Here is a 27088-nt window from a genome sequence, read left to right as displayed (position 1 = left end):
AAATATACCACTGTGGTGTGGGATGTCAGTAATTGGGGAGGTGGTTGGTGTGTGGGGACAGAGGGTATATGGCAAGTCTTTGAACTTCTGCTCAATTGTGCTGTAAACCTAAAACTGTCCTTAAAAAAAAAAAAAAAAAGCCTCTCTCCTCCCCCACCAAAAAAAAAAAAAAAAAAAAAAGGCAGAGAAAGAGAAAATAAGATTGTTATGATTGACTTAGGCCAATCATTATTTTTGCCTGGGACTGTGAACATTGATGCCCTGAATTAAATTGAAATGTCTTTTTGTTTTTTTAATTATTTATTTATTTGTTTGTTTGTTTCTTTGTTTAAGTAGGCTCAGCCCAGCATGGAGCCCAATATAGTCTTGAACTCACAACCCTGAGATCAAGGTCTGAGCTGAGATCAATGTTTAACTGACCGAGCCACCCAGGCACCCCTCTAAACTGAAGTTTTATTAACAAGGAAGAAGTGAGGAAATTTCCTCCTTGATGGTATTTCCTAATTAAGATTTTTTCTGGATATAAATATGCTTCCTTACAATGTTACTGACGACCTTTTTTGTTTACTAGCTGTATGTTATGTCACTTACAGTGTCTACCACACAGGTGCTTCCCGTGGTTTCCAATCTTAGTACTGAAAGAACAGCCATGGGACTCTAGCCCGGCCTCCCTGCCATCTGCTCTGACCCAGCCCCTCTCTTCTTCATCCTCTTGTGAGTCAAGTGTTCTTGTTTACAAAATGGACAGCCAGAGTTCCAGGTGCAGCCTGTGGTCTTGGGACTTCAGCCACAGGCCAGAAGGACAAGGGATTCATTTGAAGCCTTTGTCTTTAATAGCACCGGGGCATAAAAACCTGTTTTTATCTTTGTTTGAATGAAATCTTATAAGGAAGTGTAAACAAATGAATCGAATACCATCAGAGCTGCTTGCCTAAATTCAGGATAAGGGAGTGGAACAACTCTCCTAAACTCTTGTAGAGCAATTAAAAGCCTTGGGTGGCAACTGCCAGGACAACCCCTGCATGGAGCACCCCAAGATTCCTCACCCATGGCTCACCTTAGATCCTGCCACCCCTCCAGGGCACCCCCTGCATGGAGCACCAAAGGACATTCTGGCTGGCATCGACTTCAGCTTCAGCTGTTCTGCCAGGGTGCTGTGTGTGTGGAGAGCCCTGGTACTGCCCCAGCCCATGCCCACTTCAGCTCCAGCCATCCTACCAGGATGGCTTCAGCATGGAGTGCCCCAAGACCCCAGCCCGCACCAGGCAGAGCTCCAACCAGCCAGCCAAAGTCACCAGGCACACAACCTACACAAAGAATGACCATATACCTAAGACCATTCCCTCAAGTATGGAAGTAGCTGTTCCACCTAATTCATAGAAACAAACACAGAAAGTCAAACATCAGGTGATGGAGGAATAGGCTCCAAATGAAAGAGGAAGATAAAACCTCAGAAAAAAACTAAATGAAATGGAGATAAGCATGGGGTGCCTGGGTGGCTCAGTCGTTGGGCGTCTGCCTGCGGCTCAGGGCATGATCCCAGCGTTATGGGATCAAGCCCCACATCGGGCTCTTCCACTGGGAGCCTGCTTCTTCCTCTTCCACACCCCCTGCTTGTGTTGTCTCTCTCTCTGTCAAATAAATAAATAAAAATCTTAAAAAAAAAAAAAGAAATGGAGATAAGCAATAGGCCTGATAAAGAATTTAAAGAAATGATTATAAAGATTACTAAGATCATTCAAGGAAAGAAGAGTAGAAGAACTCAGAACTTCAACAAAGAGATGAAAGTTATAAAAAAGATTCAATCAGAGTTGAAGAACACAATAACCGAAATGAAAAATATATTAAAGCAAATCAACAATAAATCAGTAGGTGCAGAAGAATGGATCAAAGATCTGGAAGATAGGATAATAGAAAGCACATAGGCTGAATAGAAAAAAAAAAGAAAAAGAATGTTAAAAAATAAGGATAGGTTAAGAGATCTCTTGGACAAGATCAAGTGAACAAAACATTCAGATTATAGGGGGTCCCAGAAGGAGAAAAGAGAAAAAAGGGCAGAAAATTTATTTGAAGAAATAATAACTGAAAACTTCCCTAATCTGGGGAAGAAAATAGACATCCATTTTCAGGAAGCACAGAGAGCTCTAAAGAAGATGACTCCAAGGAGGTCCATATCAAGATACATAATAAATAAAATGTCAGCGATTGGGGCGCCTGGGTGGCTCAGTTGGTTAAGCACCTGCTCTTGGCTCAGGTCATGATCTCGGGGTCCTGGGATCGAGCCCCACATCGGGCTCCCTCCTCAGCAGGGAATCTGCTTCTCCCTCTGTCTCTCCCCACCACTTGCACTCGCTCTCTCTCAAATAAATAAATAAATAAACAAATAAATAAATAAATAAAATCTTTATAAATAAATAAAATGTCAAAGATTAAAGACAAAAACAGCATTTTAAAAGCAGTAAGAGAAGCAAGAATTTCCCTACAAGGGAACCATATAAGGCTATCAGCTGATTTTTCAGCAGAAATTTAGCAGGCTAGACCAGAAGGGCATGATATATTCAAAGTACGGAAAGGAAAAAACCCAAAACCAAGAATATTCTACTGGGCAAGGTTTATCATTCAGAATTGAAGGACAGATAAAGAGCTTCCCAGACAAACAAAAGTTAAAGGAGTTCTTTACCACTAAACCGGCCTTACAAGAAATGTTAAGAGGACTTTTTTAAGTGGAAAAGAAAAGGCTGCAACTAGAAGTAAAAAAGAGGGGTGCCTGGGTAGCTTAGTCAGTTCGGCGTCTGCCTTTGGCTCGGATCGTGATCCCAGGGTCCTGGGATTGAGCCCCGCATCAGGATCCCTGCTCCATGGGGAGCCTGCTTCTCCCTCTCTCTCTGCCTGCCACTCCCCCTGCTTGTGCTCTCTCTCTCTCTCTGTCAAATAAATAAATAAAATCTTTTAAAAAAAAAAAAAAGAAGTTAAAAAAAAAAAGAAATAGGGGTGCCTGGGTGGTTCATTTGGTTAAACATCCGCCTTTTGATTTCAGCTCAGGTCATGATCTAGGGTCCTGAAATCAAGCCCCCTGCTAAGCTCTGCATGGGTGTGGAGCGTGCTTAAGATTCTCTCTGCCTCCCTGTCCCTCTGCCATCCCTGCCCCCCATTCTTTCTCTCTTTCAAAAAAAAAGTTAAAAAATTTGAAAAAAAGATGTAAAACATGACGACATATACATAAAACATGGAGGGGAGAGTAAAGCAGAAGTTATTTTAGAATGTGTGCCTGGGTGACTCAGTCGGTTAAGCATCTGCCTTCAGCTCAGGTCATGATCCTGGGGTCCTGGGATTGAGCCCTGCTTCTCCCTCTCCCTCTGCTGCTCCCCCACTTGTGCTCTCTCTCTCTCAAATTAATAAATAAAATCTTTTAAAAATATTAGAAGAGACTACTATGAAAGATTATATGCCAACAAATCGCACAACCTAGAAGAAATGAATAAATTTTTAGAAACATATAATCTTCCCAAACGGAATCAGGAAGAAATAGAAATGAACAGACAAATTACTAGTAATGAAATTAAATTGGTGATCAGAAAATTCTGGAGGAAAAAAAGTCCAGGACCAGATGGATTCACAGATGAATTCTATCAAACATTTAAAGAAAAGTTAACACCTATTTTCTTCAAACTATTCCAAAAAATTGAAGAGGAAGGAAAACTTCCAAATACATTCCATGATGCCAGCATTACCCTGATACCAAAGCCAGCAAAGACAATACAACAAAAGAAAACTATAAGCCAATATCCCTGATGAACATAGATGCAAAAAATCCAACAAAATAGTAACAAACCATATTCAATATTACACTAAAAGGATCATTCACCACAATCAAATGGGCTTTATGCTGGGGTTGCGAGCATGGTTCAGTATTCTCAAATCAATGTGATACACTATATTAACAAAATGAAGGATAAAAATCATATAATCATCTCAGTAGATACAGAAAAAACATTTATCAAAATTCAATATCTATTCATGACAAAAACTCATGATAAAGTAGGTTTAGAAGAAACATACCTCAAAACAATAAAGGCCATATATAACAAAGCCACAGCTAATATCTACTCAACAGTGAAAACCTGAGTTTTTCTCCTAAGGTCAGGAACAGGACAAGGACATCCACTCTCACCACTTTTATTAAACATGGTACTGGAAATCCTAGCCACAGCAATCAGACAACAAAAAGAAATAAAAGTCACCTAAATTGTTAAGAAGTTAAACTGTCACTATTTCAGGTAACATAATAATACACATGGAAAGCCCTGAAGATTCCACCAAAAAAAAAAAAAAAAAAAAAAAAAAACCAAAACTATTAGGAGTAATAAATGAATTCAGTAAAGTTTTGCAAGATACATGATTAATACACAGAAATCTGTTACATTTATATACACTAATAATGAGTGAGCAGAAAGAGAATTTAAGAAAACAATTCCTTTTATAATTGTGCCAAAAGGAATAAAATACCTAGAAATAAACTTAACCGAGGAGGTGAAATACCTGTACTCTAAAAACTATACACATTGATGAAAGAAATTGAAGATGACACAAATGGAAATGAATTGAAATAATTAATGTCATTAAAATGTCCTTCTACCCAAAGTAATCTACAGATTCAAATCCTTACTAAAATACCAGCAGCATTTTTCACAGAACTAAAACCACTAATACTAAAATTTGTATGGAACCACAAAAGACCCCAAGTAACCAAAACAATCTTGAGAAAGAACAAAGCTGAAGGTATCACAACCCCAGATTTCAAGATATACAATGAAGCTATAGCAGTCAAAATAGTATAGTACTGGCACAAAAGTAGATACATAGATCAATGGAACAGAATAAAGAAACCAGAAACATACCTGCACTTTCATGGTCAATTAATCTATGACAAAGGAGGCAAGAATATATACTGGAGAAAAGATAGTCTCTTCAACAAATGGTGTTGGGAAAACTGGACAGCTACATGCAAAAGGATGAAACCGGACCACTTTCTTTCACTATATACAAAAATAAACTCAAAATGGATTAAAGACCCAAACATGAGACCTGAAACCATAAAACTTCTAGAAGAAAACATAGACAATAGTTTCTTTAGGAACATTTTTTTCTAGATATGTCTCCTCAGGCAAAAGAAACAAAACCAAAAATAAACTATTGAGACTATACCAAAATAAAAATCTTTTGCATAGCAAAGGCAACCATCAACAAAATGCAAAGGCAAGCCACTGAATGAGAGAAGATATTTGCAAATGATATATCTGATAAGGAGTTAGTATCCAAAATACATAAAGAACTTATACAACTCAACACCAAAAAAACCCCAAACAATCCAATTAAAAAATAAACAGAGGACATTTTTCCAAAGAAGACACAGATGGCTAACAGACACATGAAAAGATGCTCAACATCAATATTCATCAGGGAAATGCACATCAAAACCACAGCAAGGTATTAACTTACACCTGTCAAAAAGGCTAGAATCAAAACACAAGTAAGAACATGTATTAGCAAGGATGTAGAAAAAAAGGAACTCTTATGCACTATTGGTAGGAATGTAAATTAGTGTAGTCACTGTGGAAAACAGTATGGAGGTTCCTCAAAAAATTAAAAATAGAATCATCATATGATACAATAATTCCTCTACTAGGTGTTTACCCAGAGAAAACGAAAACATTAATTCAGAAATATATGTGCACCCCTATATTTATTGCAGCATTATTTACAATAGCTGAGATATGTAAACAACCCATATGTCCATCAACGGATGAATAAAGATGTACAGCATATACACAATGGAATATTACTCAGTTCTAAAATAGAATGAGGCCTTGGCATTTGTGACAATACAAATAGACCCAGAGGATATTATGCTAGGTGAATTAAGTCAGACAGAGAAAGACAAATACCATACGATTTCATTTATATGCGGAATTTAAAAAAACAAAACGAACAAACGAAAAGCAGAAACAGACCCATAAGTACAAAGAACAAGCTAATGATTGCCAGAGGGGAGGGAGATAGAGAGATGGGCAGAATGGGTGAAAGGAAGTAGGAGATACAGGCTTCCAGTTATGGAATGAATAAGTCCCAGGGATAAAAGGTACAATTGGGGATGTAGCCAATTGTATTGTGTTGCGTGCTGACAGATTGTAGCGACACTTGTGGTGAGCATAGGTAATGCATAGACTTACTGAATCACTGTAGTCTACACCTGAAACTAATGTAACATCGTGTGTCAACTACACTGCAATCTTTTAAAAATGTAAAAAAAAAAAAAAATGTGAAGCAGACAATACCAAATATTTATAATTATTAAACCTGAGTGACAAATTTTTTTAAAAAGTGAGCTAACTGAAAATTTTGTGTTCTGTTGTTTTGTAAAAATGAGCACAAATTTAGAAATCAGCATCAAAATCTCTAAGATCAAATGTTAGCATCTTGGTACTAATAACACTCTAACCAATGCTTATTTCTAAATAAAAAATTGAAAGGTCCTTACTCATCTCTTTATCACAACGAAAATCTTTTTCTATTCCTTCCCTTTCTTGTTTCTTGTTTCCTGGACCTGTATACTTTATTATTTCTTGAGTAGAATTACCAATTTACTTGAACTGAGTATGTCAAAAAGGAACTGAAATAATTAAAATAGAATAAAAATGTTTTTATGCTGGAACCAAAGACCTACCAGAGCTGACTTTAAGTAAATGGTGCTTCTGTGGCCTGAGAGAGTTTCAAAGATGTTGTCTCTGCCCTCTGATAGTTAAAGAATGACCAGCAATGTTGTTGGCATAGACTTCCATAGGGTGAGTACATTAAAATGTTTGTGTGTGTGAATTATATTCAGTCGAAGTCCGAACTTAAACCAGTATCTTTTAAAAGGAGAGAACTGCAACACATTAATTAGAGTTTGTGCTTACTATAACAAAGCCCCTTGTTGTCTAAACTAAAGTCTTTTAAGTTTATTACAGCAATCAGAGTAATGTGTAGGAATTTCACATGTGTATATGTGCGTGAATAATGCGGGTCTTAACATTCCTTGGCCGAGTCCTATTCTTAGGTAGTTTTTCACAGAATGGCAGTTTTTACAAAAGCACAGAGTTTTCTCTTTAACGAAGAATCCCAAAAAGAATTCCAATCAATGGCAGACCTAATATCCCTTCTTTATTCGCCATTAGCCTAAGTTCAGGCTTTAACCTCTATGTTTTAATTGTGTTTAAACCAATATGTAAACCGATATTGTCTCGCTCCTACGTACGGCACAGAATGGACCATTGCAAACTGCAAACTGGAGCATTTAGGCTCCCTTTCTATGTCCTGCTTCTGTTTCCCACTTTCCTAGTTTCATTTCCTCATGCCTTTAAAAAGATTCAGATGGAATTAAAGCCATTTAAGAAATGTCCTCCTCAGTGGTATTTCCTACTTAAGGTGTTTTTTTTTAATCATAAATATGCTTTCTCACAATGTTATTATAATTCTTAATGTATTAATTGTTTGTAATAGAAGTGCATTTCTTATTTAAAAGAGTGAAATTATGTGTGTGCTGCTGTCAGAGGAGTCCTTTGCAATGTGTAAGTTAATTTGTTCATTTATTCCACAAGCACTGATCAAGGGCTTATTATATCCCAGGCACCCTGGGGCCTGAACCCTTATCCGCAGAAGTTCACGAAGCAGAAGAAAGAGACACATAAATGAAACACCGTGGCATGTTGCCCTTGCCACGCTAGAGATCTCTCTAACACAAATGTAAACCCTGATAAGGCACACGTACACCCTCAGAGCACAGGCTATTTGGATGGAGTTGTAAAGGTTGCTGAGCAAAACCCTCCTCCTGACCATGACGTAGGGCCAGAGATCCACGCAGTTTCTAGGCAATAGGAAGAACTCATCTGAATTCCAGTTCTAGTGGAAAACTGAGATGCCAAACCTATTAGAGAAGCAAGAACTCAGAACGGGGCAAAGGTGGTAACTCTGTATAACACTACTCAACCATCCAAAAAAAATCATGTCCTCTATCATCCATTCAACAAATGTTCACTGAGCTCTGACTATGTTTGCAGTAATGTTCTATGCACTGGAAATAGAGCATTGAACAAAAGCGGTATAATTCTTCACCCTGATAGAACTTTTGTGAGAAGGAAAATAATATTAAAGATTTGGAAAGAATCGTGTGAAAGAAGCTGGTTCTAGAATAGTATATATGGTATAATCTTGACTTTATTTTATAGGAAAAGACTAAAGGATTACTTTATGTGAGATTTTGCGGCATAACAGACTACAAAACGCATTGGTTTAGAGAACAACCGCTTATTTAGCTTGAGATTCAGTGGGTTCGTGCTCTGGACTGGTCTTACTGGTGGTTATTCTGCTGGTCTTGAGTGCGTTCACTGAAGTGTCTGCGTTCAGCTGCTACTCGACTAGTCAGCTGTGCTCCTGGGGATTTTCTGAGTGTCGGCTGAGGCGACAGGGGCAACTAGGCACATGTCCCTTGTCATTCAGAAGGTTAGCATAGGCTTATTTACAAGGTAGCAGTACATTCCAAGGGCAGCAAGAGAGGCCAAGCATAATCATAAGCATTTTCCAAGTCTCTGCTTGTGTTACATTTGCTGTTGTCCCATTGGCCAAGCCCCGAGTCAATGGCGAGAGACGAAGACCCAAAGGTGTGGCTACAGGGAGGTACGAACACATTTTGGGAGCCTTCCTGCCACAATTTACTACAGATCTATACCCAAAAGTTGAGGGGGGTTGCCTGGGTAGTGGGATTACAGTTTATGGTTTCTTCTCTATTTCTCCTTTAATTTCTCAGATTTCTTTTGGTAATCAGGGGAAGGAACTCAGAGGCCGACTATCAGAAGCTGAGGATGCCGGACACTTGCAGCGTGGAGCATGGTGCTAACCACTGGGCACCACGTTTGGGTACCTAGAAGTACATCATACCCCACTTGGCCTGGCTGAACCCAGGAAGAGAGGCTTCAGCAAATTGCTTCTTGGCTCAGAAACAAAGTATATTATAATACAGTTGGCCTATATGAGAAATTAGAAGATTCAGTGTGGGGTGCAAGAGCAAGCACAGGCAGGAGGAATAATGATGAGGGAAGCCCCCTTATGCAAATTGGAACCTCCTATTGGAGTGGAATGAACTCGGGAAGGAAAGAAGAGAAGTCTAAGTCTCTGCGATAATTTTAGAATTAGTTATTAGAATATTATATGCGGGTGGAATCTCAAACCTCATTTTATTCAAACTCTTCATTACATCAGGGTTCCAGAGAAGTGGCAAGACTAGACAGGCTTCCTGACATCTGTGGGAGAGGTAGAACTAGAACCCAAGTCTCCTGAGAGCAAGTCTGGTGGTTTCTCTTTGTTGCACTGCTGCTCTGAAGATAGTTGGCCCATTTGTGAACAGTGGGAGGGTGACTGGCTCTCTCTCTTCCCCTGCACCCTCCCTCCCTCTCACACACACAACACACACACACACACACACACACACACACACACACACACACACACACAGACTGTATTAAGACGAGCCAAGTGTTACTGTTAATGATGGCTACCATTGGCTACCATTCCTCATGCTGTGCCTTTAAGACTGTACCTGGAGGTTATGAGATAAAATACACTAAGCAAGCAATTTTTAAAAGACTTACAGTTAATGAGCACTTGAAAAATATAGGTTGGATTGCCAAGTCAACACTGGTCTCAGGCCTGGGATTTTGCCAGGGGCAAATTACCTGATACATCGATGGAACTCTCTTGGCTTTGCTTGACTTGAGCCTATTAGTGTGCCCAAGGCTTTTACCTTGAAAGGAGCATTGAGAATAAAAGTTATTGTTGCTGCAGTGGATGTTTTATTATTTATCAAGTCCAATGCCATTCCTTTTTATGATGGCCAGAACCAGATATTTTGTCATAAAGGAATATACACACTGACTTCACAAAAATGAACTTGGCTTATTGCACCTATCTAAATATATTTAGGTTAAAGATGTGAGATGGAAGGAAACAAGAAAAAGAGGGAGGGAAAGAGAGAAGAGCTACTGCTCCTAGGTACTGCGGTTTACAGGATTCCAAGAAGGTGTTGTGATTCCTGCCTCATGAAAACCAGTACACGCAGAAATCAGAGCGAGCTCTCTGCAAGTGTTAGGATCTACTATTTTCTACTACATACAGGTGGAAGAATGAGTTAATTATTTCTGTGAGTCAAGCCAAAAATGATTTGGGCATAATGATTTGATTTTTTAACTGGGTAACTTGGATTGTAATGTGATTTCCTCACTTTATCTATATTATCGCAGATGTGGATCTGATGGTCTGCCTAATCCCACCCTTCCCTTCCATTTCTCACTGAGAGCTCACTCAGTTCTTATTTCTGCCACCATGGGTTTAGGCTAACAGGAAGCATATCATCTATGTGGTAACAAGACATTCAGAAAATGCCTTTTTGACTGTTCTTAACTGTAAGTCCAAAAACCCTAAAATGTGAGGCCACCTGACTATTCTCTACAGACCCTGGATTCTTCTGAATTATCTTTGTCTCCAGGCCCATTTGCATTTTCCCATGCAGGTCACATATATGCATGATTTACCTAAGTTTCTGATAGCTAATGACTCTTTGATAAATCAGCATCTATTCTAAATGTAAGGCATTTGCTTGAATGGTTTGACTCTCAACTCAATATTGCATGGGGTTTGAAGATCTCTAACCAACACTGTTTTGTTATACAGGGCAGCCTTGAAAACAGATGAGGCTGCCAGGCACGAGGATTTCCTTGACCTTTGGGCCCCTGAGCCATATCTAAAGCTCGAGCAAATGGATAGAACCACAATCTGCAAACTCTTGCGTTTCTATTCCACTCTCTTCTGACCACAAACAGTGCCATGTAGTGAAAAGAATACTGGTCTTGGAGACCCTAGAATCCAAATCCCACCTGCAACAGTTTCTTGGATATTATGCCTGTCCAGAATTTTTCTGGCACAGAGGGACAGATATTTCAGAGTTGAAATAATCTACTCTAGAGACACTCTAGAGACGTCTATTCTAGACGTAAGGTATTAAAAAATAATTTGAATGACTTATTAACAGTTATTGAATATCTTCTCTGAGCCAGGTTTCTGGGATTACAGAGATAAGTAATTTCAGTCTTTCTCCTCAAGAAGCCCAAAGTCGAACATGGGAGACACATCTATAAACATATTCATGATAACACGTTGTCCTAAGTACAACAGTAAAATTGAGGCACAGAAGTAGCACAGAGCGGTAGTGATTAACTTTCTCTTGAGGCAGAAATGCTCAGGGAAGGCCTCTAATATCCCATTCAGTAGTGCAGGCCTAGCAGATTCTTCAAGGATCCATGAGAATTATCTTAAGTACATGGAATTAAGGAATATTTGGGCTGAAAAGTAGAGCTTTTTAAAGAAGATCTTATTTATTTGAGGGAGAGAGGGTGCGAGCGGGAGCAAGAGGAAGAGGGAGAGAGAATCGGAAGCAGGCTCCCCACTGAGCACAGAGCCCAAGCAGGACTTGATCCCACCACGTCAAGATCATGACCTGAGCTGAAACCAAGAGCTGGAGCCTTAACTGACTGAGCCACCCAGGCGCCCTGGGCTGAAAAGTATCTTTAGAAACCACACTATCTTTCTACATTTAGCCAAAACTGCATTTATATGCCATTCTCTGCAAACAGGGAAGCATACGTCATTTGTGGAAACCTTTGTTAAAAAAACAGGAAAAAGAATGGTGTTAAAGGTACTGAAATAGAAAAGCTTTTCCTTTCTTTGGTCTCTCTTTTGACTTGTGATGCTTTTTATTTGCTATTTAATGTTTTTCTAAGTAAAAACATTTTCTTCATTAATAGCATGAATTTTACTATTTATATTTTTCAATGCCAGCTGTAACCATAAAAGCATTAACTCATACAAGGAATCACTGAAATTGCACAGTTCTTATCTCTTGGCTCCTATATACATATGCATTTCATTCTTACCAGGGTACTAGAAAAGGTACACCAAACTAACTCAACTGTTTCTATTTCACCAACATTCTACTTTGCCTTACTGCTGAGTAAGGGAGAGCTGAAGGGAAAGGGATCTATGGGCTGCCTTATCTTCCCCTTTCCTTCTGTGTCGTCATTTCGAGTATAAGTGGCTGGCTAAGACAGGGAAGTAATACAAGTGAGAGAGGATGTGATAGGGTTCCTTGTTTTTTGTGTTAGAATGCCATCACCTTCTTTCTGCATTTGAAACAAAATGTGATTCCAGTGGAAAGCATGTCCTCTTGGGACTGTCAACACCGCCACTTACTCATTTCTGGATGTAACACCTTCTGCTTGCTTTGAGTCTCATTGCGGGTTTGCCAGAATGCTGTGCTCCCGGGGCGGTGGGCGTGCCATATGCAAAAGGATTGTGAAGGGAACAGTGGGTACATGTTTTGTGCATGTCTCCTCTGCTCGAGTGCATGCTGCACTGTCCCATTGAACATCACTTATGCGACACAAGTTCAAGTTCAAAGACAAAATCATTAAGACTTTCATGATACTGGCAGAATAGCAAACCAAAGGCATAGCTCTGTCTAGAAAAAAGGTTAAAGCTGTATCTGGGCTCAAAGTAGACGTGTTGAATTACCACACATCAGGTTTATGATTTGCCACCATTGCAGCTTCTAGATAATCTTCCTATGTTTAACCGCTGCCATATATTCCTGATGGAAGTTCACAATTATTCCTCAACAATACTACAATGTCATTGCAATCATAATTTACACCAGAATATTGTGTTCTGCGCAGACAAGGGCAATTTACGTTGGTCTTCTTCACCTAAAGGTTCGAAATCTAACAAGCCGCAATGACAGGAATAGATGTATCAAGTACCCAAGACATGGTTTAATACTGAATAAAATCTCTCAGTAAATTACTTACCCTATGTAACGTCAGAGGAATAAGTTTTCCAATTGTACAATAAAGAGCAAGTCATTAAGATGGCATATATAGAGGTCAAAATGCATATCTGATTTATATAACAAAGGGTTATGCATAAAATTGCAGTAGTAGAGTTGTTACTAAGTTTTCTGCGCTTGTAACAGGAAACGCTTTACCATTTATTTTTTGGTTCTTGTTTTTGCTTGTTTTTTGTGTGTTTGTTTGTTTCTTTTAAAATAGACTTTATTTGTAAGAGTAGTTTTAGGTTCACAGCAGAAATGAGCAGAAAGTACCGAGTTCCCATGAACCTCCTGCCTTTGCAACCTTATTCTTTAATGATTTTTCACAGCATCTTTAGAAAACAGATGAGGCTCTTAATTACTATAAAACTTTAGGAGAAACTAGGGCACAGAATTTTACTGCTTTAGACCAGAGGTATCTTTTTGTTTTTTTTTTTTAAAGAATTTTGTTTTTCTATTTATTCGACAGAGATAGAGACAGCCAGCGAGAGAGGGATCACAAGCAGGGGGAGTGGGAGAGGAAGAAGCAGGCTCATAGCGGAGGAGCCTGATGTGGGGCTCGATCCCATAACGCCAGGATCACGCCCTGAGCCGAAGGCAGACGCTTAACCGCTGTGCCACCCAGGCGCCCCAAGACCAGAGGTATCTTAACAATCAAGTTGGTGTTTCCTAAGCTTCAGCCACCTGAGTTCCATCTCACAGATTTGGTGATATTCACACATCATGCCTTGTTTACCAGTGTAGTGGTTTTTTTAAAACCGACTCACTTGTTGGGGTGCCTCAGTGGCTTGGTCAGTTAAGCTTCCAACTCTTGCTTTCAGCTCAGGTCATGATCTCAGAGTTGTGGGATGGAGCCCCATGTCAGACTCCGTGCTCAGCAGGGAGCCTGCTTGGGATTCTCTCTCTCTCTCTCTCTCTCTCTCTCTCTCTCTCTCTCTCTCTCCCCCTCTGCCCTTCCCCCTGCTCATGCTCTTCTCTCTCTTATTTATTTATTTGAGAGAGACACAGAGAGAGAGCACAGAGGGAGAGGGAGAGGGACAGGGAGAAGCAGACTCCCTGCTGAGCAGAGAGCCCCATGCGGGGCTTGATCCCAGGACCCTGACATCACGACTTGAGCCAAAGGTGGTTACTTAACTGACTGAGCCACCCAGGCGCCCAAATAAATCCTTTTAAAAAATAAACTGACTCACCTATTTTACTTAAATGCCTTAATTTTATTTATTTATTTATTTATTTTTGTTAAGATTTTTTTTTTAAAGTAATCTCTACACCCAACATGGGGCTCGAACTCACAACCCCAAGATCAAGAGTCGCAGGTCCTACAAACTGAGCCAGCCAGACACCCCTTATATAATGCATTTATATGCATTAATATTAAATAGAAACTTCCTCTATTCCGCAATTAGGAAGGCAATTGTAAAAATCGATGCGGGGCTATTACAATTACAGATAATTTGTACATGTGTACCACCTCAAATCAATTCGCAGAACTATGCCTGTCACAGCTTGGGAATAATGACTTGGTTCAGCATTCTTAGCAGTTTTTCTGCTACAATACTAGTGATAGGTGGTGTTCACAGCAAGGCACTTTCCCACAGTTATAAGTAACAATTTAAAGGCTTTGACATAGATCAGGCAGAACATGGGGTTGGCCCAATCTCTACATCTACTACATGTCATTTTGCCTCATTTCTCCCACTGATTGTGACACCTCGTTTATAGGCAGAGCAACGGAAGCGAGGCAAATCAGGGATCTGCCCAGTTTACACAGCCCAAAGGAAAGCCAGGACCCCCTCCCCACCCTCCTATCCCAGAAGTCTTTGTGGTTTACCACAGCAGCTTTCCAGCACGCAAACTGAGATAATCAAACAATAGGTTCATGGACATTAAAGAAAGCAGGAGATTAAAACATAAAGTTGGGGTGTTCTCTTACAAATGAGCACCAATATTCAAAAACTGAGCAGTGCCTTCTCAGATGTCTACCCCTATGGACAACAAGAATGCAGGCCAGTGTTTCCCTAAGTCTGGGACATATGCATAAGACAATTTGGCAGAGTACAAAATACAATTTCACGAAGCATAGACAGCCACTGTGAGGAAGTCACTCCCTTTTAAATTCTATTTTAATCTTTCTGACATCAGGAGAAAAATCTCTCATATTGTTAAAAATTTATTAACACTTGCTCATCTACTTTTTTTTTAAACGATGAGAGAACAGGCATCACATTCAAGGTATTTATCAGGTATAGATGAAGATGGTACTTAGCTAATGAACTCTTTTCAGTTATACATACGTGTTTTAGTCTCATCAGGCTGCCGTAACAAAATACCGCAGACAGGATGGCTTAACAATAGGCATTTACTTCTCACAGTCCTGGAGGCTGGCAAGTCCAAAATCATGGTGCTGGCAGATTCAGTTCTTGGTGAGGGCCTTCTTTCTAGCTTGCCAAAAGGTTCCTTCTGAGTGGTTCCTCATACGGGAGGGAGGGAGAGAGAGAGAGAGAGCTAGTGGGAGCACTCTAGTGAGCAAGGAGCACGAGCTGTGGTCTATTCCTCTTCTAAGAACACTAATCCCATAATAGGGGTTCCACTTTCGTGACCTAATCTAAATCCAATTACCTCCCAAAGGATCATCACAATGGGGGTTAGAACTTCAACAAATGAATTTTGGGGGGACACAAACATTCAGTCCATAACAATATGTTTTATGGTTACTTTCTAGTTATAATGGGTGATTCAAAAAGCTCTATTTATGGTAGGCAATACAATTTACCACTTAAATAATCTTATTTAAATAAAAAAGTGACATGATTTAAAGAAACTCTGAAATAAGTAATAGTTCTGGTGGCATTTAAATATGTCAAAAATGTGAGAATTGCATGGGAATGGCTGAGGTTTAAGACTCACCGGCAAAAGTGAACAGAATTAATATTGGTTTCTGCTGTGTGTCGAGCAGTTTCCCAAACATTAGGCATTTGTGATGAAGATGCGAAATTTTGAAAATTAAAACCCAAACTAACCACAGGCACTTTTTCTTTCTGGAAAATTTTTCACTGGGGAAGTATCATAATTCACATTAGTGAGGAAATAAATCGCTATTTCGCTCATTCGTATGAGCAGACTGGAGAAAGAGGGAAGAAAATGAAAAGAAGGTGATTTCGATCCTCCTGGCAAGGTTTCTGTGCTTCTAGAGAGAGGGACAGGAAGCGAATCAACCGTTGTTGGCCAGAGCATATTGGTGGTTCTGGGTATGGAAGAGCGGAGTCGAGAAGGAGCCAACTACGGGAAGAAAGATTCATTGCTTTCCCACTAATGGGAGGAGCCTGATGGTAGGAACCCCCAAAAATGGTCAGAGAGGAGGAAAAAGATGTGACTGCATCCTTTCATTACCTCCAACTTTAGTAATGTTAGCTACATACAAACACTCGATTACTTGCTGTTGTTTATCAAGGTGGATGGTGACTGTGGGAGGGAGAGGGAGAGGTTAGAGAATGATTGAAGAGTGCTTGTCATCTCCTATTTATGTATTTATTTGTCAACAAATGTATTCATTGCCTGTAAGGGGGAAAGTGCAAGTGCCAGGCACTGGGGACGGTGGGGGGCAAAGAGACATAGTTCTGACCTCAGAATCTGCAGCCAAGTGGTGTAATGGCCGAAAAAAAAATACTGACATAAATGAATGCCATGAAAAATCAAAAGGAAGGAACTGTCTGCCGTGAGACAGAGGAAGAGGATTTAATCAAGTACTGCCTCGTTGCCACTGCAAATCCATCTGGCCTCACTTCTAGTCCAGCGACTGCTGTGGTAATGAGTCCAGAGCAGGCTTCAACCCGTTCCCCGCAAAGGCAATCCCATGGCACCTCTACAAGACCCAGGCTGCAGGGGTCCAGGCTCCGGCCCCGGAGCTTCTCTTGACTTCATGGTGTGGCATGACTTCGAGAACCCACTTCACACTCACACATGTGCAACCAGGACTGTGGGGAGCCGCCGCATAAACACTTCCCTCCTTCTGAAGTCTGGTGGCAGAAAACATTTGAGACACATTTCAAAGGGTTCTCAGAAGGTCCTGTGACAGTGAGCACCCAGTCATTCATACCAGTGGTCATCTCAGTGATGCGTCCTTGTATTGTCTCCCCCTCGTTTCATGATTCTTCCCCCCCCCACCCCCGCCCCCAGACAGGTGCTGCACTGGCTCCTCCAGGCAAGAGCCAATTATTATTTTTTTTTAAGATTTTATTTTATTTTATTATTTTTTTAATGATTTTTTATTATATTATGTTAGTCACCATACGGTATATCCCCGGTTTCCGATGTAAAGTTCGATGATTCATTAGTTGCGTATAACACCCAGTGCACCATGCAATACCTGCCCTCCTTACTACCCATCACCGGTCTATCCCATTCTCCCACCCCCCTCCCCTCTGAGGCCCTCAGTTTGTTTCTCATACAATTATTAAATCTCGGAAATTTTGCCATTTGGTGGTAAACACAGGCATTATTTAAAATTAAATTATGCATTGGGGCGCCTAGCTGGCTTAGTCGTTAAGCGTCTGCCTTCGGCTCAGGGCATGATCCCAGGGTCCTAGGATCGAGCCCTGCATCAGGCTCCCTCCTCTACTGGGAGCCTGCTTCTTCCTCTCCCACTCCCCTTGCTTGTGTTCCCTCTCTCGCTGGCTGTCTCTCTCTCTGTCAAGTAAATAAATAAAATCTTTAAAAAAAATTAAATTATGCAAACTTAAAATTAAATGATGTTTTAGAACAAAGATAATAAATACTCAAGATTCCTAATTATTTTACTCCCTCTTATTATTATCCGTGCTCTTGAGGTTATTGACATCTATTACTGTATCTCTTTGGTGGAAATACTATGTAACGGTGTGTAACATTGCATCTATTCCCAAGTGCACATTCAGTGACATCATGTTAGTAGCTCGATATTAGCCATAGCAGAAGTATCTATATCGCAGAAATAGGCAAATGTTACAAATTAGGATTTGATTGTTTGGTTGATTGTCTAGACTTTGGGAAATGATGGAGGAAATATTAATAATGTAAATTAAACTTAGAAGTGTGTCATGTCTCTAGCAATGACATTGTGAATGGCACATAAAACTGTGTTCCAAACTATTATTCAATTCAGCAAAAAAGCCATTCACATAATTTATGAATGAATGAAACTGACACACACCTTCCCAGTTTCCCTTTCATTTTACGTATTAGTATAAATAAACAACATTCATATTGCAATTATACTTTCTTATCAATCACAAACATAGGTTGCTTATGGATACAAAACTTCAGCAAAAATCAGTGAAAGTATCCTGTGAAAATCAATAAGCTATATGGAATTTACCAGAAAGAGCACTGTACATCTTATTATGATTTGGAAATTTTGTCCTATACAGTAGTCCTCCCTTATCTGCAGGAGATATGCTCCAAGACTCCCACTGGATGCCGGAAACTGCGGGTATTACTGAACCCTACATATACTATTTTTTCCTCTACGTATATACCTATGATAATGTTTAATTTGTAAGTTAGGCAGAGTAAGAGATTAAACAACAATAATAAAATAGAACAATTATAAAAATATACTGTAAGAAAAGTTATGAGAATGTGGTCTGTCTCAAACTATCTTACTGTACTGTACTCACCCTTCTTCTCATGTTGATGTGAAATGATAAAATGTCCATGTGATGACATGAAGTGAGGCAAATGACATAGGCTCTGTGATGGACCGTTAGGCTACCACCAACCCTCTGACAATAAGTCAGGAAGAGGATTGTTTACTTCCATCCATGGCTGACTGCTGGTAACTGAAATGGAAAGTAAAACCACGGTAAGGGGGGATTACTGGACATTATTTATGTCCATAAAAATGTGTAGTAAATGCACACATACATTTTTTCTGGACAGCTGGTTGTTAAACACGCATCAGGATACTCCATTGTTCCTTATTCATATAAAAAGTCTTTATCCGAGACTGTACTTTGGACAGATCCAAGGATAAGAATGTGAACTTGGGGCTCAATCAACTCACCAATCAGATGGCGACGAGCACCCTGTTGCTGGTAGTGGCCTGACAAGCTGACGTGCAGGAGCATTAGAGGTACTAAGATTATGACTTTCGGCGATAGGGACGACACACAGATGGAAGATGACCCCCCGGCTTATGTGGTAGGTTTAACACTGGAGCAATACGAGGTATGGTAAGTATAAGGATTGTGGAAATTGTGGGTCTTGGTTCTACCCACTTGCTAGAGCTTTAGTTCTGGCTGAGAGGCCCAAAGGTATAGGAGATCCCAGGGATCAGCAGACTCATCTGTTCAAGATTGATCTATATTAAAAATAGAGTATTGTTTAGAGAACTTTAAACCTCATATAGCATTGAACTGCCAGCCAAACCTCTTTCAACCCATGCCCCACAGGAACCAATGGATAGATGGCCAAATGTATTTCATAAGATCCCCAGAAAGTCCTGTGTGCTCCAGCAACCAGCCGCCCATAGCTGTGGTCAATTCAGTGATGCATCCTTGTGTTGGCTCACCCTCCCTCCCTCTTTCATTCCCCTGTTCTCACTCCTGCTGTACACTTAGACGATAACCTTTGTCTCCGGCTCTGCTTCGGGGGAAACTTGAGTTAAATGAGACATGGGTATTACTTAGGTTGGGAACTAGAGACATGTCAACAAAACCCTGAAAAGTCAGGTGAGGGAGGCTGAGAGAGAACAGGAGCACGCACGTGAAGCAAATAGTTTGTTTGAAAGTCCTGCAGTGGGAAAGAGTTTGATCTGGTCCAGGCATGGACAGAGACCGGTGAGGTTAGAGGCAAGAAAGCAACTGGAGAGAATGCATGAGATGAAGCCGGAGAGAGGGCAGGACCTTGTATTTCTTCCTCACTAGAGGTTTCTTTGTCACTAGAAAAACATTATTACCTCAGTCCAGTAAGCTACCACATTTTTTCCCTCCCTTATTCCTATTTATAATATCCTAAAAATTACGGTTGCAGTAAGAGCAAAACAGTGAAAGTGAAGACATCCTAGCTCGTATTTTGGCTCTGCCATTGACTTAATGTGTCACTTCAGGCAAATGGCAAAAATCTCTGCTTTAAAGGGTACGGAGACAATAAACATCTATGTATGTATAATGCTCTATGTAAAATACATGGTATTATTATCATCATTGCAAGCTATAAAGCCTGGGAGGTCATGGATGTAGTCCATGTTTTGTAGATAAATGAGGTAAAACCTGGAAGCATTTTCAAGGGCAAAAAGAGAATATGACAGCTCCACAAAATCCCACCTTTGCTCACAGCAAAATCACAGAATTAACAATTTGAATTTGGATACAGCCATTCACGATTAAGAATCTTCTCAGAGTTGAAGCGGTCCAGCCAAAGCCTCAGGAAGGGAAAGCCTTTGTTTGCTTTTTCATATGGGTAAAGCCAAAACATGTAATGGAACAAGAATTTTCCCCCAAGGAATTCAATTATCTGACCGTTGTCAGTATCAGAGGTGGGATAAGAAAAAAAAAGAAGAAGAATCAGCATTTATAATGCTCTTTTAAAAGCAGTTTCTACCTGCACAAGAAGTGTTAAGCAACTGGTAATTATGGCTTCAGCACTATACCGTAGTGGTGTCACTTCATTTTTTAAAAGCCTGCTTTTAGGGCTCATATTTCTATAGTAGAAATTCATGTGGCCTGAAATATGATGCCAACAATTACTACCAGGAAGAAGCTCTGTTTTGGAAGATATTTCATATGCATTGGGTTATGTAATACAATAGGCTCAGTTCTGTTCCAAGCCTTTGATCCCTTCTCTGGTAGGCACAGATTATCAAAAAAGACTTTTTGAATGTGTCTCATTTAGACAGACCTCTACTTCTGAGCAAGCGCTCACCTGTGATGAACAGTTTTATTCGTCATGATTAACACTGATCAATGTCTATCACATGCCTGGAAACTAGAGCAGAAGCCTGGAAGGAGAATCTGGAGATTAATGTAAAGGTTCTCAAAGCATAATGCTTTCATATTTTTCCTTTTGGGTTAGACAAATACCAAATTCTCTCGTAGTCCTGTAACCCACCAGATAGCACAAGGTTTTGTTTTTGTTTTCTCTTTAGTTTTCAGCTGTTTGACCTTACCACATCTTAGTATGGATGTCTTGGAATTTATCCTGTTTGGAATTCACTAAGATTCTTGAATCTGTAGGTTTGTATCTTTTGTTGAATTTGGGATGTTTTCAACCCCTATTTCTTTGGGTATTTTTTCAGGCTGTCCTTTTTTCTTTTCTCCCTCTGGGACACGAGTGACATGAATGTTAGGTCTTCTGTTATAATCCTGTAAATTCCTAAAGCTCTTTTGATTTCAGTTTATTCTCTCTCTATTGTTCAGTTTGGGTGACGTCTATTGTTCTATCTTCAGGTTTCTTGATTCCTCTGTCTCCTTTAGCTTGCTGTCAAGCTCCTCCCCTGACATTTTGATTTGGTTTATTGTATTTTTTATTTCTAAAATTTCCATGCGGTTCTGCCTTATATCTTCTATCTCTTTGTTGAACCATTCTAATTCTTTGGAAAGACACTACATTTTCATTTGTTTTCATTGCTCATCGAAGCATTTTCATGATGGATACTTTAAAATCCTTGTCAGATAATTCTAACATCTCAATTTCAGTTCAGTGTTGGCATTTTCTGAGGTGGGTTTTTTTTTTTTTCATTCAATTTGAGATCTTCCTGGTTCTTGATATGACAAGTGATTTTCAATTGAAATATGAATATTTGGGGTATTAGGAGACTCTGGATCCTCCTTAAATATTCTGTTTTGGCTGACTTCCTCTGACACTAATCCAGCAGGGGAAGGGAAGAGGGTGATGCTTCATCACTGGCAGGTGAAGCTAGAAGTCCAGGTACCACACTCAATGTTATTACTGCTGGGTGGGGTAGTCATTTCAGCTCTCTGCCGTGGCCTCTGCTGATACCACAGGAGGTACCCCATTAGCCCCTGGACTATGGTGAAAGTCCTAAATTTCCCTAGACTTCCTCTGGATATCTTGTTCCTGTGTGGAAGTACAAGTTCGGACTCCCTAAGGGGTCTCCACTGATACTGCAGAGAAATAAAGGACCTCCCTACCACCCAGCAGAGATGAAAGTCCCAGGTCCATATTTGGCTTTCTGACACCACCCTAGCAAGAGCACTGACTATTTCATGATGGCCTGACGAGGGTGAAGTCTAGGTTTCCCACACAGTCTCCCTTTCCTTCGCATGGGCAGGGTGGGGTCGTAGTTTTTACTGTGGTGTTTGGCTGCAATAGAGCAGCTATCATGTAAAATTATTCTGTCTTGCCAGGATACCCCTCTCCTGTTCTTTGGTTAGAGCAGGTCTTTCTTGAGGGTTTTTTTTTGTTTTGTTTTGTTTTGTTTTTTGGTCCGCCCCTATTGGCGTTTCTGGGTTCCAACCTTCTTCAGCATCCAATGGGGTATATGAGGGAAAGAACAACCAACCAATCCAGGGAATTCACCACCACATCAGGTCCAAGATTCCTAGCCAGTATTGTTTTCTCTCTACCTTTCAGAATCGTATTATGTTTGTTTTATATGTAATGTCCAGAGGTTTTAGCTGTACTTAGTAAAAGGAAGGGGGGAAAGTATGTTGACTCCATCTCTCTGAATTGGTAGGCTTTCTAAGAAACTGTCAAACTGTTTTCCAAAGTGGTGGGTGAGAGTTCCTATCAGTAGTATCAGAGAGTTTCCAGTCACTCTAAAACCTCATAACACTTGGTACGATCCACTTTTTAATTTTTGCCATTCTAAAAGGGATGTAGCGATATGTCATTGTGGTTTTAATTTATGTTAACTTACTGAAAAATCATGTTGGGCATCTTGTATCATCCATGTATTTCTCATCCACATATTTTCTCTGATGAAGTATCTGTTCACACCTTTAAGTCACTTAAAAAATTGAGTTGTCTTACTATTGAACTTTGAGATACTCTAACACATTCTGGATTTTAATCTTTTCAGATTTCTGATTTGTGAATATTTTCTAGCAGCCTGTGGCTTATCTTTTAATTTCCTCAACAGTGTCTTTCAAAGAGCAGAAATTCTTAATTCTGATGAAATCTCATTCATCACTTTTTCCTTTTGTTGTTGTATGTAGGAAACCAAATACCTAACTCCAGATCACAAAGATTTTTTTCCATGCGTTTCTCTAGAAATTTCAGTTTTAGGTTTTACGCTTCAGCCTATGGTCCTTTTTTAATTAATTTTTGTATGTTTTGTGAAGCATGGATTAAAGTAGCTTGTTGGAGGGCACCTGGGTGGCTCAGTCAGTTTAGCGTCCAACTCTTGATTTTGGCTCAGGCCATGATCTCAGGGTTCTGAGATTGAGGCCCACGTCAGGCTCCATGCTAGACATGAAGCCCGCTTGGGGTTCTCTCTCTTCCTCTGCCCCTTCTCTCTCTCTTTCCCTCTCGAAAGAATTAAAGAAAGAAAGAAGATTGTTTGCGTGGGTTTCCAGTTATCCCAGAACCATTTGTTGAAAAGACTAGAAACAAGTCTTTTGAACTACCTTTGCATCTTTATCGAAGGTCAATTGACTATGTATGTCTATTTCTATAGTCTATACTCCGCTCCATTGATCTATTCAAGTATCTTTATGTCAACACCATTTTGTTTTGATTACTGTTATAATAAATCTTGCAATTGGGTATTATAAGTCCTCTGTTTTGCTGTTTTACAAAGTTTTTTTGGGGGGGTAGTTGCTATTCTTGATCTTTTATATTTCTTTTTGAATTTTAGAATCAACTTGCCAATTTCTTCAAAAAAATTTTTGATATTTTAATTGGGATTGCCTCAAATCTATACATCAAATTGGGGAGAATTGATATCTTTAAAATATTGACTAATCTATGAGAGTGGTATATCTCTCCATTTACCATCTTTGCTAATTTCTCTCAACAATGTTCTATGAGTTGCACATCTTTGTCAGATTTATCCTTCTGTATTTTATATTTTGATGCTATTCTAAGTGATATTTTCAATTTTTGATTTTTTATTGCTAGTATATATAAATATAATTGATTTTCCATATATTGATTTCATATCCTACAATCTTGCTAAAGTCATTTATTAATTCTAATAGGGTTTTTTTGTAGGTTCCATTATATTTTTGACATAGAGGTTCATGGCATCTATGAATAAAGATTTTTACTTCTTCTTTCCATTTTGGATACCTTTTATTTCTTTTATTTTCCTTCTTGACAAGCTAGAACTTCCAGTGCAATGATGAATAGAAGTGATGAGATCAGACATCTTTGTCTTCTTCCTGATCTTAGTGGAAAGCACTTGGTCTTTTTCCCCCAACTTTATTGAATAATTGAAAAATATAATTGTATATATCTGAAGGGTATAATGTGATGATTTCGTAAGTATATACATTGTAGAATGATTACCAAGATTAGCATTTGGTCTTTCATCATTAAGTATGATGTTAACTATAGGTTTTCCATAGATGCCTTTTATCAGGTTAAAGAAGTTCCTTTCTTTTTCTAGTTGACCAAGAGGTTTTATCATGAAAGTGTTTGAATTTTGTCGAATACTTAATCTGCATATAGTGAGATGATTACATGGTTTTCCCTTTTGATTTGTTACTATGGTGAATTACTTTCATTGCATTTTAAATGTTAAATATACATTGCTTTCATAAAAACAGTTACCATCATAATATATTTATCTCTGAAAAGTGTTCATCACATTTTATCAGAAGTAGCCAAAATGTACTCTTTAGAACATTAGCTCTGTGGCATGTTAATGGATGCTATGCAAAAAGAACAGGTCAAATTAGTTTGGTAAATGGTAGGCTAAACAGGTTTCTTTACCACAGGAGTTTTAATATCCTAGTGTGAATTGCAAATCCATAAAAGAAGAAAGATGTTACACATGACTTTCCACATACTTAATTGACCTTAGACTTATTTTTTCTTAAATCATGTCTCAAGACTAGAGTTTCATAAGACACACTCTGGAAAATGCAACTTTATATTAGATGAATAGTGTATCTCTGATTCTCTGGTTAGACCATGAGCTTGTCAATGGAAGCCATCATACTGAACTCATATTTGTAACATCTAATATCTGCCTGGCATTCTTTCACTCATTCATTCATTCATTCATTCATTCATTTTTTTGTTTTTTGACAAATATTTGAACTCCTTTGTATGCTGGATTCCATGCTTGGGGAAAAAGAGATGAAAGAAATGGTTTTTGCCCTCATAAAGCTCAAATTCAAAGAAAGTCCTCAGTGAATATTGATTGAAGCAATATACAAATGAGAGAACTTAGTGGCTTAATTTTCAAACATAATCATAAGTCATAGAACAATTTTCGGTGAAAATAAAGAGACGATACCTAAAACAAACTTTATTTCAAGAGTCTCAACTGTGAAATGCTGTTTGGGGTGTACCCTTTTGTTCTTTACTCCACAATCTTGCCACTGAGGACAGTTGCCCAACTCTCTTTCAAATGAGAGTTACAACCTCTGCCTTTTGATTTTGACCCTTTGTTAACTCTTAGGAACGTTAGAGCAGGTTTTCCCAACACCAACATTGGATATGTACCCTTCTTATGTGTCTTCAAAGCATCTTGGTTTTAATCTATCGTAGTATCTCACCATTTTGTAGAGTTGCCTGTTTACGTTTCTGTATTCCTTAATGGATATTGGGCTCTACGAGGACAAGTCACGTGTTCACCTCTGTTTCCAGAACTTAGCTTCAAAGAGTGTCTTATACAAAGCAAGCCTTCAATTAATATTTGTTGAATGAATCGACCCCTTTTATTTGGGTCCCTGTCTACCTTTCCAGCCTCATTTCCTGCCATTCTTTTCCTTGTACTTTTCCTTGCAGCAACAAAATGTGTAGATCTCAGCACTGGGCTTTGCTCTTGTTTCTCCCTTGGCCTTAAATACTTCTCCTTCCATCTTTACCCCTTGCTTATTTGCCTGGCTTACTCATACTGAGCCTTCAAGATTCAGTTCAGGATTGACCAGGAAGCTTTTGGTGAAGTACTCTTCTTCTGTGTTCCCTCTACCACTTTTCCACATTGAACTGATATTATCTGCTTATTTGTTTCTATTAGTTTGTGGGCCTCCCTAGAACAAGAATCATTTTACTAGTGCTAGGAAATGACCAATAAATTGGACCTGTGGAGTCCAATCAATTAGCTACACAGAAGTTCTTATTATCCCTCCAGGTTCCTGAGAAACTTCAGCAAAATACTAAACACAAAAGCTCAGCAATTTCTGCACAGAATATTTATTCCACATTAAGCTGTATGGTTGGTAGGATGGTTGGGCACCCTTGAGAGAGCTAACTACTAACACCCTGGACTGTGCTGTCCAATATGGTAGTCATTGGTCACGTGTGGCTTTCAAAATTTAAATCAAATATAATTAAACTTAAATAAAATTAAAATTTAGTTCCTTAGTCACCCTAGCTACATTTCAAGTGTCACTGGCTATTGTCAAGTCAGCTCAAAATGAACATTGCCAGCAGTGCAGAATGTTTTAGGACGGCACTGGTCTAGCCCATTAGATTCAAAGAAAACAAATACCAGTCTTTCAGTAATTGTTTAGGAAACAATTCAAGGTTGTTTTGTAGACCTAACACTCAACACTGCTTTTCAGAGGGTATTTTAGAAGGTCAGTTTCTGGCTGCATGAACAGCCCAGGTGCTGAAGCTAGTTAAAGAAAATAATGAAAAGCCTAAGGATTATATTTACAAAACAGTGAACCAAGATGACTGTGGGACAAATTTAAATTGTCTCTGGGTCCTGAACATTTGGTTACTTAAATATATTCTGCCAACCACGTGTCATTAATGGTATCCATCCACATCTTTGTTTCTGATGTCTAAAATGTGAAACCCCATAAATTCACTTAAGAAGGGTCTTACAAATCTTGAGGATTACTTAAGCGCCTGACACATAGAAGATATTTAATACATGTTGGTCGAATAAAGAACTTTTTGGGGGAACAATCCTGACTCATATATCCAGATGTCTTTTGGAATTAAACTCAAGGATGTTTGACATGTGATGACTCTTGGATTGTTTTTGGAAATTCTTTC

The 27088-nt window shown here is 39.2% G+C and overlaps 1 protein-coding gene across 1 annotated transcript in view; it reads right to left on the bottom strand.

Moving 5' to 3' along the window:
* Positions 1–27088, bottom strand: part of FMNL2 (formin like 2) — a 428341-nt gene that overhangs the window by 313593 nt on the left and 87660 nt on the right. The window contains exons 3-4 of the mRNA XM_057317774.1: positions 18625–18786; positions 15265–16986 (exon numbers count right to left, since the gene is read on the bottom strand). Of these exons, the coding sequence (XP_057173757.1) occupies positions 15265–15279 (15 nt within the window). The 5' untranslated portion in view covers positions 15280–16986; positions 18625–18786. The remainder of the gene's footprint in view (positions 1–15264; positions 16987–18624; positions 18787–27088) is intronic.

Source organism: Ursus arctos, unplaced genomic scaffold (assembly GCF_023065955.2).
Source record: "Ursus arctos isolate Adak ecotype North America unplaced genomic scaffold, UrsArc2.0 scaffold_1, whole genome shotgun sequence".
NCBI classification, from domain to species: domain Eukaryota; kingdom Metazoa; phylum Chordata; class Mammalia; order Carnivora; family Ursidae; genus Ursus; species Ursus arctos.
Note: the sequence above shows the minus strand (reverse complement) of the source record. Positions and strands in the feature narration are given on the sequence as shown.